The sequence below is a fragment of the Thermobia domestica genome, chromosome 1 (genome assembly GCF_964235325.1).
Source record: "Thermobia domestica chromosome 1, izTheDome1.hap1.1, whole genome shotgun sequence".
Lineage (NCBI taxonomy): Eukaryota > Metazoa > Arthropoda > Insecta > Zygentoma > Lepismatidae > Thermobia > Thermobia domestica.
Window position 1 is genome coordinate 305,458,111 of NC_137454.1, and position 14,030 is coordinate 305,472,140.

The following is a 14,030-nucleotide window of genomic DNA, read 5'->3' on the forward strand; positions in this document are numbered from 1 at the left end:
TCAAATTGTGCTACATTAATTACATATTTTGGTCCACAATGGGATATCTGCTTAAAACGCATTGTTATGGTTACTAGACATTATACCTGCAACTATCATACACCTATACATGCTTCTTTTTCTAATTTAACAAAAACAAAATCCAAAAAGGAATACAAATTTTACGAACTTACAATACTGAACACCATATTTCCTATGCACAACCAACACCTTTCAACTCACTTTTAACTTTCCTTGGAATAAAATAAAATTTCTACAAGGGCATAATCCCACGTTTATGCCCTTTAGACTAAAGGAGACATTTATTCGCGATGACGCTCGTAAGCTGTGAAAATTAATGTAACAAGCTGACTAATTATACCCTGCCCTAATTTCCTCAAACATATCCGAGAAATATCATGGGGATTTATGGATTCGTTTTCTTTGTTACACATGACATCTCAAAGACATACATTTTCCGAATTGTCTCGCAAAACCCCTTCTGAAAGCCCATATAAAATACTTCACTGTCAATATTCTCTTCTGTTTTAAGGTGGATCACTAGGTGTTCTCGGTGCTATGCTAAACGCTGCTTGAATAGTGCGGCATTGCCAGATAGTGTCGAGTGTTTACTGATGCCAGATAATATAGGGAGTAATCATGGAGTTCTGCTTAGATACTTACTGGAGAATTTAGTTTTCGACCCTTACCGCGATTCCGCTTCTCGAACTGCAACGCTAGAATCCAGGAATTTTCTTATTGTGACTACTACAGTAAACGTACAAATTTGGCAACAACGCATTATGGCATTCTGCGCAAGTTTCGTCTCAAAATCTATTTCCTTAAAGGTGAATTAATATTTAAATAAAATACGAAACATAACACGAAAAACAGTCAAACAATATATCTATATTTCGTGATAAGATTGTTACCTTAAAATACTTTACGCGTACCTAGGTACAAATATACATTTCATAAAACGGAACACTTCTAGTAAGATCTACCAGCAAGTGCCATCTTGTGTGCTCATTGTAAAAAGGAATCAAATATTTTCTTTTATTTGTTACATTTTTTTCGATATTAGGAGACACAACCAAATGAATCAGTGTCTTGTGCTGTAGCTGAAACAATACTTTATCTTATAGTACAATATTTATAATATGTAACGTTTCACTGCGCAGTAGTTAAGGGAATGAGCTAAAATATGTACCGAGTTCCGGGTGGTGATCCACCTTAACAACAGAACCTTTTATACCCCATAAAACTCAACGTAACACTCATCAGGTTCTGACGAACCTATCGTAACGTATTATTTAAGTTTTATCACGCTGTTTACATTCTAAGTGGGAAACGGGCACTACAAATGAAGTAAAAATCAAGATTTTATTGGGTGGGTTCAATGGATCATTCAGGTACGATGATCTTCACTGTAATTTGATAAACGAACTCACTCATACAACCACATAAGGACGTAAGGTGTGTAAAAATGATTTTTTGCTCACATAGTACTTACTTCAGTAACAACTTCAACTTAAGAAACCGTATACTTTGTACGTTCAATGCGATAAAGAAACAATTTTCCTCTAACCAAAATGTAATTTTCTCATTTCCTACACTAATGGTAAGTCCGGTAACGATAAAGATCTAATAACTTAAACTCAAGAATGAGTCTAAATATTTATCAATGCCAAAACGTTCAATAGGATCCTACACCTTCGTGAACGCCGGCTTCTTTTACAGAAACACATACTGCTATTTTAAATGAAAACTCACGACTTACATTAGTGAAAAATGAAAAATACTACCAGTATGGTTAAGCTTACTGCAACATTCTGAAGATAAAATACATAAATGTTTCTGTTTCAATTACTTACTGTGGTTTTAATTACTTTGTAAGTAAAAAGTTTTACCGGTAAACCGTCTGAAAACAGTAAAGAGCAAAAATCGTAACTTCAGTGAATAGTTTGTAATAACTAGAGATTTACAAACTGACTTGCAACTCGCTCGTAGTCCGGTGTATCCTACTTTAAACTTTGCAATATAAAATAATTCTTTAAGCTGTGGTCCCCTAGGTACGACAATCCACTCTACATGATGAATTCAACTAAATCCACTCAGAAATATACAAGTACGTGTATTTTGTCTTCTTTATTGTATCTTCTCTGGAATTATATTGTCTAACTGCATGGCGTCCATCTTTGTATTTTGACAACAAAATATGAGACTACACTAAGTTCATACATGTTATTTCTATTTTAATACGAATCACGCTTTATGAAATCAACAACTGATGCTAATATACTTAAAGCTACTACATTGATTGCGATTTTTTTTTTTTTTTTTTCAGCATGTTACCAGCAAGGATAACTTTACCGGTAAAATTTCTCACGATACAACTGAAATTACAGTAAGTGACTGGAACAGAAACATTGGATTTGAAGTTATTATATTTCTACCAACTATTAATTATCATGGTATAGTTTATGTACAGTATATTGTTTTCACAATGCTATAGATAAGCTTAACCATACCGGTAATGTTTTTCATGGCCTAATGTAAACCAGAAATGCCATAAATACAGTAACATATATTTTTTAAAAAAACTACTAACGAAAGTAGGAAATTTTGAAAATTTTGGCACTTATAAAAAACTTGATGCTCTTCTATGTTTAAGTTAATAGTTATAACCATGTGACAGTTTAGTTTCTTGAATACTGAAAACAGTATTGAAACTCTTTCATTCGGTCAAAATTGTGATGGAATGTACGTACTTTTACTAGATAATATCCGTTTTTAACTAAATAATATCCAACAACGCTAAAACTTTTTTTCAAAGTATGTAGAGGATGTATGTCTAAAAATGACCTTCTTTTAATTGCAGTCGTAGTTAACAGGCTGCAGCTCACAAACAACCGTGGTTTATAAGATTATGATTTGTCTCTTCAGGAATATATGTTCAGTTAGATTTTAGAAAAAAAACAGTCTTTCCCCAATAAAAAATTTCATTCCTTGATTTTTCCGCACTAGTGGCAAATTGTTAACAATAACAATCTAGCTATAGTCAACTGAACAACAACATGGCCTGAAGTCGTAAGTCTGCAAGAATTAGACCCCATACCCGTATATAAACAATTCATAATGACAACCATATCATTTTGTGAGTGTAATTTGAGTCAATTTTTCATTATGCATGAATCTTACCGAAAACTGCACCAAGTAAAGAGTAATCTGGGTCATCAGTATGTCTTACGAAGCTACCATTCATAGCGACAAAATTACAGCATATTGTGGGCAGAGCTTGAACAAGAATTTACCTAAATAAATAAAGCTATCTATGAATAAATCTTATTTTCCAATTAATCCTGCAAAGAAATTCACTGTTATGCACTTCGATCCGTTTGAAAATTCATTTCACTCAACTCAATAACGTAACGAACTGCTACAAATTCAATAAACGTATTGTGCATTATTTAGGTCAACAAACGCTTTGTAAAGCTCAGGTAATGATGCAAAAGGATATGTGAGTGTAAAGCAAGAAATGTTATTAATAAAATATTAACTTTTTCTTTAAATATCTCATACTTTTGTTTAAACTGGAGTAATAACTGTGTCATATGCTCTCAGTTAATCTTAGAAAGAAATAAACATCTGTCTTAATATTATACACTTCCTTATGTAAAACCAAACCAGGGTTCGAAAGAAAATCTTTTAAGGTAGGCGCCACCTCTGAAAACCGGACTCCACAATCCAAATTGAATTTGACACATGAGCCTGGATATCTTTTACCTTAAAGTATAGTTACTGATATCAACAGTAAAAACTCACCTCAGTCTACAGGCTATCCCTCGAAATCTAACAACAATTGAAGGTAACATTAGTTAAAGTTTTACAAATTAGTACTGCGCGTTTTACCCGCATCTACACATTTTGAAGTGAAAACACTGAAATACCAGTTGTCCACTTGGATCAAAATTCTCTAATAATGGGCCATTATGGTAAAGATAAATTGGAAACTTTGAACTTTATAACAAATTTGTTTTTAATCCATTCAAACAAATATAAATCAGGATTACTGACAAGTAAAAGTTGGGTATACTGGGTATCAGACTCGAATTCCCAGTTACCGTGGCAACCTGGCGCTAATAGCTAATTTTCAGCCGTTTCTGCTTCTTTTATCTGGTTCGTTTAACCAGAAAAGGGTCAACTCAAGACAACTGTTCTTCAAGACACAGGAACTCATCTTTTGAAATGATTAAAATGAGATTTCTTTTTCCCCTTATGATTTACATAGCTGTGGTAGGAAAGCAAACATAACAAGCAACATAAATATTAGGTAAAAACAATCTGCACCAGTTGAAGGTGAATTTCCTCATCTTACACGAGCTTATCATCATAAACGACTTCGAGCCCTTTTCTTATTAAAGATAATCATGATGAAAGCCTCAGTGGTGGTTGAAAATTAGTGTGGAAGGAAGTGTATAATTTCCCGACAAAGTTCATCACTTTCGTAGATATTAAATTGTACATTTAAAATTCTTAAATGCCAATACTATAGTTTAAGTAAAGGTGTGAACTTTTCTGAAAACTTCATTAAATTATTGGGTGAACATCAATAATCACCTATAACAAAGAAAAGAAAAAGCAAAGTATTTGATCTACTACAATTTCCGTATCTTTTCGAAGTAAAAATCAAAGAACGTGTAACTTTAGCATTCACTACGTACAATTTAAAACACGATAGTTTTACGATTCTGCAGTGCATCGACGATGAATATTTATAAAACAATCTTACCTAAAAAGCACCTCACGCAAGTAATTCAGCAACTCTTTACATTTCGATCAACGGTTCTGATATTCAAAAAAAAAAAAAAAAAAAAAATCAAAAGCAAAGAGCAAACAAACAGCAACTTACCCGAAACTTTGGATTTACAACAAATAAAATCGAACCTTATTTATGACGTATAAAAAACAGAAAAAATATTCAATTTTCCAATGTAGTTTGAGCAACTTCACCCTTGGTGTCCCCCTCTCCTCCTTGTTATTATTATTCATTTGCATATGGTGATGTATTCGTATATTTGTGATATGGTTTATGTCTGGTGTAAGTGTATTAACCTGACAGAAAAGTTTTCCACTAACTACGGAACCGGAACATTTCGTCATGTACGAATTAGTTTAATTCATTCTCAGTATCATTACAACTCACTCAAATTATCTTAATGAACACGTTTATGTTAAAAATCAGTTAACATAAATACAAATATTTAAAACAGCTCAACTCACCCGCCAAGTATGCAAGCGTGTTGTTTAAACATTCATTATTTCCTATTTAGGCTATCTATTTCCTTACTCATTTTTCACTAAAAGTTTTGTTCTTATCAAAGAGAATATTTCACTTTGAAACTCACTCACAAACTTTGTACATTTCGACTAGCATTTACAGTCTGGCGAATCCAAAGGTACAATCTCAACAGGTAAGAACAAAGAAACGATAGAAATCCTTATTCGATTATTCTCAATCTTACCGGTTTTAACTTCCCCGAAGATTAGTTACGTAATAAGATCAAAAATAATGTTGGAATATATAAAGCATTTAGATGAACAGAGGATTTCAAGGCAAGACTGTACACTGAATCTGCATTCTTAGTCTCCCCGACTTGATCGAAATATGGAAGTGTTGAATCATTACGTTTCATTTCAAGAAGTACATGGATTTTTATCGCAAAAATGTGTTCACAAACGCACATAATTTACAGAAACTAGTATGAGACAGTACTTCATGACACGAATACTCAGTGAAGCTAGTTGCTACGTCAAGATTATAATTTCTCTCTTTTAACTATTGAAGATCAAAAGTAAAAATCGTAAATTAATTAAATTTTAAAGTGTAAAAATACGATAACAGAAGATGGCAAGTTTCTACCTTAACTACATAAAATACCCGACAAGCTCATCAAATTAACCGCACAAACTTTCCGTGGTAAATTCTAACAAACAGCTACGTATTAAATGAAATTCACGACAAACTTAAACAAACCTAACATAAAACGGATGAATTCACGTACACGTATTACCTTTACATTACTCTTATTATTTCGAAGACGATCGAAATTGTAATTCCAGAAAACTATGTCAAAATACATGCACAAAGCCACACATACACACAAAGATAAAATGAGAAAGTTGAAGCGGATATCATCTCAGGCCAGATCTTCTAATCAAACTGCATACGTGGTTTATTTCTTCTACAGGTATTTGATTGCTATCGCTTCAACTGTTTCACCTGTTTCTCGAAGAAATATTCTGTTCTTTTAAAATCACTGTAATAAATAATCCTCTAAAAGAAATTCAAAAATACGGTATTAAAAGACAAAACACAAAAGTATCAAATAAAGATTCGACTTCTAGAATTTCATTCGTGTATATAATATTTACCAATAGTGATACAGTACACAGGTATTTCTCTCAAAATCATCTACAAAAATACATGACAAATATACAGAAATAATACATGACAAATGATACCCACATCTAAACTAAAATATACTCATGGAATCAATATTGTCTATTACCGAAAAACACAATATTCAGTAGGAAATATTTTGGTACCGGTACTCTTAACAGACAGTCAGGCAGGACCTAAAATTCTTCTCTTATGTCAAAAGATTTTCCTATCTTTAACAAAAACGGTCATTTTGGACAATTCTAATTTCAACTGATAGCATCAAAACTATTTCTGATCCAGACTATTATATATACTGCTAAATCGGGTTACAATATAAGACTGTTCATATTTGATTATTAGAACTAGTTTATATACTGCCGGAATAGGAAAAATATAACAGATTGCCGCTACTACTAAAATTTAAGTAGTATGTTAACATGAATTTATACTTTAACACAAAAGAGTACTAGTGATTTACGTATCAAGCCCAGACACAAGCTAACCTCTTTTCGTCATGAAAGCAATAAATAAGAGAATTTCTTTGGAATACGTATCTTAAGGGAAAAGAGAGGATTACATTTTTCCCAAGAATAGAGTGCCTCCGAAAACCAGAGTTAGCGATGAAACAATGCATATAAACTAGTCCTCAAACATAACTGAACAGTGTTGTACTATCTTCAAAAATTCCGGAAGACATTTTTGAATTTTTATTTAGAAAATGTCTAGCGTTAGGATTTCCTTAAACTGGAGGTATGAAATTCAGCACATAAACCCATGTATTCGAAGTGAATGATCACGTGTTGCAGTATTTTCTATGCTTTATGCTTTAAAAGTAAATAGAAACAGTCAAAAAATAATGTTACAGAAAATCCTACTAATGTGAGAATAATAATATAAATACTCCTCGGAAGAAAATTTTCTTGATTACATTATTTTATCTCCCTGCCCTTCTCGCCCAAGTTACTTCACAGATTAATGCATCATCTCTTTGTTTTGTTGAAAAAGTAATTTCAAGTACCATGAGGTACGTCAAGTTTTGTTATAATTCTGCTTACGTTCAAGTATTCCTGACAGGATCCATGAATGTAACAGATCATTTCTAGCAGTTCTGTCCAGTCAAGGAGAATGACGGTCCACGATCACTGTTCTGTGTGAACGTAAAAATTTTTTTCCCAGAAGCTATTACAATAAATCACACATTAAGAAAGGAAAACAAGCGTTGCAGACACGAAGGAAATTCCACCCTTTCCTCAAAAATAGTTTCTCAATCAATTTAAACGTTAAAAAACTCGAATACAATAAACTGCCAGAGCTTCTAAAAGAATTTTGAGCAAAACAACGAAACCTCTATTCATAAATAAATGAAGTCCTCACATCCCCACCACCACCTGACCCATTCGAGAATTCCTACGACGAAGAACGAAAGCAACTTTGAAAACCGTACTCAAATTTATCCATTATGGACGAAATTAATGACAAAATAAATACAGTGAATATATTTATATTTAGTACCTGTTGTATACATTTTAGTATGTATGCTCATTCAGTTTTCCGGTAATTATTATACAAATAATGATTAGCTTCATATGCTTTACAGTAAACTGTTTTCAGCAGAACCCAACGGCGCTCGACATTAGTAAGCAGATAGTACACTAATAATTTCAACAGCCAAAGTTAGCACACTTTTCTTTCTTTAGTGCACAGTCCCGGGTTCAATTTGTGATATGATACAGAATTTTTGGAAAGTGAACTTTGAGCAGAACACTCATAAGAACCGATCCCCCTCACCTAATAACAGTGACTCTGCTGCTCCAATGCCACATCCGGTGACAAAATCACGCAAAAGTGCACTTCGAGTAGAGCATTCATAGGAATCGATTCACCTAACTTAATAATTGTGATTCTGTTCCTCCAATACTACACCCTATGACAAAATCACTTGCACAGCATTTGTTCTGCTTAAAATGCACTCTCACCGAATTCTCGTTATTAATTCATGACTCGGTGGCAATTGGGGAGCCGATCATTGTATACTAGTATCGAATTCCAGCGGGTTAAGTTCCAAAGTTGGACGTCTGTTTCCAGCAAAATTTTGAAAATTTACAGGGAAGATATGGATAATTTGGTCGTTTATGTGCTTGATAATATATAAGGGTCTCGAAAAATTTGTTTATTTGTTATATATAAGCGGTTATAAACATGGGACTATACGGCGAGCGGAGGGAACTACTTGGCGCAAGGTAACTGAACATTTGCATTGTGGGAAAGTAATGAGCATTTATGTTATCAACATGGTGTATGTACAAGGGCTGTGAACTAACAGTTTTAACATTTCTGAAGCAGTACGTTGATAACGAGCAAAATCTTTTAAATTTGTGAAGAGCACGGACTAATGAACCTAATAATAAATTGCAGAAAATTTGGAAAGGAGGTGACAGCGGAAAAACGTGGCGAAAGCGGACGTCCAACCTCGGAATAAATGCCATCCAGCACTTACTTCTAGCCAGATAATTTAAACGGTACTACTGTGGCAAGAACAGACTGACAGCACATTCATACAGTAGCATACGCAAAGTTTCAGCAAGAGAAGTTTTAAAGCACTCGATCTCATATTTCAGAACACGCGTGATTTTTGTACTATATATCTTAATATACATAGTAAATATTTAGTTTTCCATATTTTGCTACGAGAGCTTTAATCTCTTGAGTACGCCATTACACATAAATAATAGCCAGAACCAACCTTAGTTAAGTGCACAACCGTAGAGATGTTATATAATAGAATCACTACATAATACACTGAATGTCTCTTAACGGTTCCCGTAAAAATCCATTTTAAGACCGGAAATCTTACGAAGTTAGCATAAATAACCACTTGCTGCTTTTTTAAAAAAAAAAAAAGAAAAAAAGAAAAAAGAAAGAAAAAGAAAAAAAAGCCAAGTTTGTCGATAAACAATATCCAAAATCATAAAAGACTACTCTTGGCAAGAGTCACGAAAAGTTTTCTCCATAGCTCATAGAAGAAAAAGGTGAGGAAGGTTAATTATCCAGGACAAATGATCGCGTGTAGGACTAATACCACAAAACCGAACTTCTAACATTTAATTACCGGTATTGCGATTCTTTAAAACGACATACTACCCCATCCCCTGGACTAGCAGCGTCTACAAGGGCATAGACTCGAAATCAAATTACAGATCAGGAAATGAAAATTTATTCGCAAGTATCGCTAAGGGGCAAAAAAATACGAGCCGTCGTGGGAAGATTTTAGAACATAGGTCCCCCTCCCACTATATAAATTAGTAGCTAGGTTGGTTCCTTTCTGTACCAAAGTTTAATATTTAATTCAAATAGTATGGCCGACCGAGCGTTAACGAGTAAAGGCGGATTAGAGCCCCGCAGGACACGTCGCTTTTTGTCTTTATTACAGATAAATGGGAACGGGGACATGTGTTCTGGAACCTTGTCGCTGTCGTGTTTTGTATACATATTGACAAAAACGTCAGACGTTCGCAACTGATCAGAAATGCCAAATTCAACAATGTATAAAGACCAGAATTCAAATGGGAAGAACAAGCCTAATTAAGACAAGTACAAAGGTGCAATAAATAGCTATACCGTATGTTTACAAAAAATAAATAAAAACTGACAAGTGATTTATCACAATAAAGAAAAATAAACTCATTAAAATGCTTATAATCCCTATAGGTAACCTACTTAAGGTCAAGTTCTAGTTTGCTAGTTCGACACAACACTCAGTACAAGTAACATTCGACAGGTACAAGGGCGAAACGTAATTTTCTATATTCATTCGTAGTTTTCACATCCACGTTACATATATAAGAATAAATACGTTAAATACGGCACTTAGCAGAACAAGAAAACCATAACTTTCTCTAGCAAGCAATGTTTACTATACATACCTGAGGCTGGCCTCTATATGCTGGGCTCACTTGCTGAGGGCTATACGAAGCCAAGGGGCGTTGTGGAGGCCATGCCTGATTATATGGCATGCTTCCTGGTGGTTGATCCGTTGTTTTCTGCATCGTAAAGTCTCCATAATTATTTTGGTACCTATGCACTGGATTAGACGACTGTAATAATTGATTTAACGTAGGAGTAGGTCCTGTTGGCTGAGATATACTCTGTCCAGAAATAAACCTTTGTTGTCCATGAGGTGGAAACCCACTGCTAGATGGTCCTACAACATTCATATTTGGTCCAGAACTTGGAGGCCTCGGGGGTACCATAGGACCACCTGCCATAGGTTTTGAACTTGGTGGAAAACCATGCCTCATTCCTTGTTGACTAAACTGACTGAAAGGATGATTTTGATGCACATTACTACTATCAGTACTATTTTGAACGGGAGCACCTGCCCCATGCTGGTCGCTAAGGTAGCTCCCTCGAGCAGAAAATCCTAAACTAAACCCTTGCATGTTTTGACCACTATTTTCCGTCACTTTACCGAAATTCTGATCATTTCCCGCACTTTGTTCAGAATTTTGCGAAAACTGCTTACTGTCAGAATTCACTTTTCCTCCTTCTCCAGGTACAGCACTACTTGAATTTTGCTCACTATTGCCTGAACTATTGAGGAGAGGAGGTCCCGTACCAGACTCTTGTCGATATTGACTCATTTCTACTGCAAGGTTTTGACCCGGTGATTTTGCTTTCGTATTCACCACAACACTTTCAGATCCCACTAATCCTAGTCCACTACTCTTTTCTGTGCCATTCTGTAATCCCGTATTTCCTAAATCCTGGGACTGATCTTGCTGCACTTGCTCACAATTCACCTCATTTTGCTGGTTTTCAGCTTGCGTTGCAGCCATGTTAGGCAGAACCTTCCTCGCTGCCAACACCCCGCCGCTGCAAACACATCGAGCACTTCCTTACGTTATCCCGAAACTCAACGAGAGTAACTTCACTGTAAACCATAATCCTTCCATCACTTCCTTGTTTACGTGTTTCAATAAGATCACCTCAATTAATTAAATTTAACTTATGAAACCCACTTTCCAACACTCACTAATATTTCGCATATCTACTTCAATAGCGCGAAAGGAGGTTAGGGGGAAAAGGTTATTACGAATCCATCCGCAACAATAACAACAAAAATCTTGCATTCTAGGCCATATAAAATTCATTCTTAGTGTTTATCACATATATACAAACTTTGTGAAACATTATAAGCACCTATCTTGACTCAAAACATTAGCAGAAAGAAACTAAATATATTGAGTCGCGATCAAGCTGGGACTACTTTCCGAAATTAAAAGCCTGTCGCGGAAGACTACCACTTTCCCGGTTGTGAATCGTGAGAGTCATTCTTTTCAAAGGTGCCTTTCTTTCAAATAATGACTGATGTTGTTTCATTTTTTATTGTTAAAATATAATAAAAATATGGTTATCAATACAGAGATTCAATATTTTGGAAGAAACATGTAGTTACACTTGGGAAGTTATCGCATTTATAGAAGAGAAAAAGATAGGAAATGAGACAAATTGAAGCTCGACACGCCAGCTAACTCGTGCCTTGGGGGCATTTCTCGGAATGAGGCACGCAGACGTCATTCTCTTTCGTAGTGATATTATAGACGTAATACAGTATTTTGGATTATTTCTATCTGAGTTTCATTTTCTTTTGATACTAATGTGTCAATTTCTTGTTATATTTTACATCTGTTCGCTTCTATTTTTTTCCCCTTGCCTTTCTCTCATTCGTCGACTCATCCAACACACACGTCTGGTTTTCTCTTAGCTTACGAACACCGAGCGACCTTCGTGAAGTTACTTGTAAGAATCCCACAGCAAAGGCTGTTTCACTACACAACATCAAAGTTATTTTGCGCGATAAGAGGGAAATATTCGGTTGAACGTAATTAAGTTTAAAGTATGTAAACGAGTCAGGCATTCTTCAAAATTCATACATAAAGTTACATGTTTATGATTTAACAATTGCAATAAGTTATTGATTACAATTGATCTTGTTTATTCATATTATTGATACGTTAATTCCTAATAATATTGTTTTTTTAGTAGTATAGCGGATATAATTCCAAGATTGAAGCTACATTTGATATATACAAGAATTTTAATTAAAACAAAAAATTGTTAGCATCGAACCACTTTCGTATTCCTCCAAATCAATATATACACACACGTTGTTTTTGCCCCGCCTACTGAACGTCTTGTGTTGACATATTAACCACGTGTGAACTTGGGATACCTCCAAAGTTTTCGGAAGTTTGGCAATGACCAACAATCCTTAGCGGCCCAGAAAGAGGAATGATGTTTTCAGGTTTCGAATGAATATGTGAGTGTCACATAGAGTATGTGGCAACGCTGTTCTGAGGCTGATCTATAATTTCCAGGTTCTCTTACGCGTTTAGAGATAAAAATGCTCACAGCTGTTTGCTTGCGTAAATCAAAACAAAACCACGTGTTTCAAAAAGCTGTATGTATATGTGTACAGCAGGTTAAGGGACAAAAGCAATCCTTTTATCATTCAATCAGCCTCGAGACCATGAAACAAGCAAGAGTGGGGGGAGAGGAGAGTGCGCGGTGAAGTCTTCAAGAGAAAAAAAAATCGACGTATTTTTTTCCTAAACAAAAAGCTTGTCTGACTAAAGAAAAATAAATATATTGTACTTGAATCGATTGTTGTTTCCTCTTTTTCTTTTTTCTTCTACGATTTCATTAACAACAGCATTTATTCCTTTTATTGTATTCTGTTGAATTCCTATTTTAAAAAAGGGTTTTATTTTACAAATGGTTTATGCTCTATTAATAATGTCAAAATTTACTTAGCCGGTATTACACCAATTGGAACATACGCATGATACCTACGTTGAATATGGAACTTAAATTTTTAAAATTAATGCCCCACAATTATGCCCTGAGGCTAAGGGAGCGGTGATAATGAGATGGATTATCATGCTGGAATGAAGAAAGTGGCAGGAAACAGGAGAACCCTGAGAAAATCCATACACACTTGATCGAATCTGGGACCTAACGCACCAGAGATGGGCGCTCGATCACTGAGCCACTGATATCCCTTTTGTACACTACATTAATACTTCCGCCATCAGTGCTGTTTTAAGTTCAGTTGTATAAATTATACGTTTGCCATTGAAATATGCTATTTGTCAAGTCATAGCCAGAGGTAAGTGAGGGGGAACGCGTCGTTCCCTCATATCCAAAAAATATCTATGGTGTTCCTCCACTTACTTAAAAAATTACAATGGACAAAAATAGGTACAGGGGACGAAATAACGTCATTCGTTCCCTTACCTTTTCAGATATACTTTTACTCCTGGTCATAGCTATAAATATTTTTGTAAAACCTGAAAAATCCTCTTTTTTTTAAAAAAAAAAAAAGTGTCATGTGGTAACTCTACACCTTCATCGCCGCATTCCCTCAAAAATTATGCGGTAAACACATTGAATTTCGCAGCACACTTTTGTGCCGTGGCAAACTGGTTGAGAATCGCTGTTCAGTGATGTATAAACAAACAGTTAAGATTTCTTTTCTCCGTTACCAGAAGTTTAGGAACTGCAAACATAGCACATAGACAGGCAAATGGACACTTATAATTCAAAC

General features: G+C 34.8%; 1 protein-coding gene across 7 annotated transcripts in view; it reads right to left on the bottom strand.

Moving 5' to 3' along the window:
* The window catches only part of osa (trithorax group protein osa), a 253,832-nt gene extending 241,866 nt beyond the window's left edge, over positions 1-11,966 (bottom strand). For 3 of the 7 annotated variants that reach the window (XM_081727104.1, XM_081727113.1, XM_081727117.1), the window contains exon 1: positions 10,348-11,966. In XM_081727104.1, coding sequence (XP_081583230.1) covers positions 10,348-11,259 — 912 coding nt within the window. In that variant the 5' untranslated portion in view covers positions 11,260-11,966. The remainder of the gene's footprint in view (positions 1-10,347) is intronic. The other 4 variants (XM_081727127.1, XM_081727110.1, XM_081727102.1 and 1 more) reach the window with 2 other exon arrangements.
* Between the last annotated feature and the right edge of the window lie 2,064 nt (positions 11,967-14,030).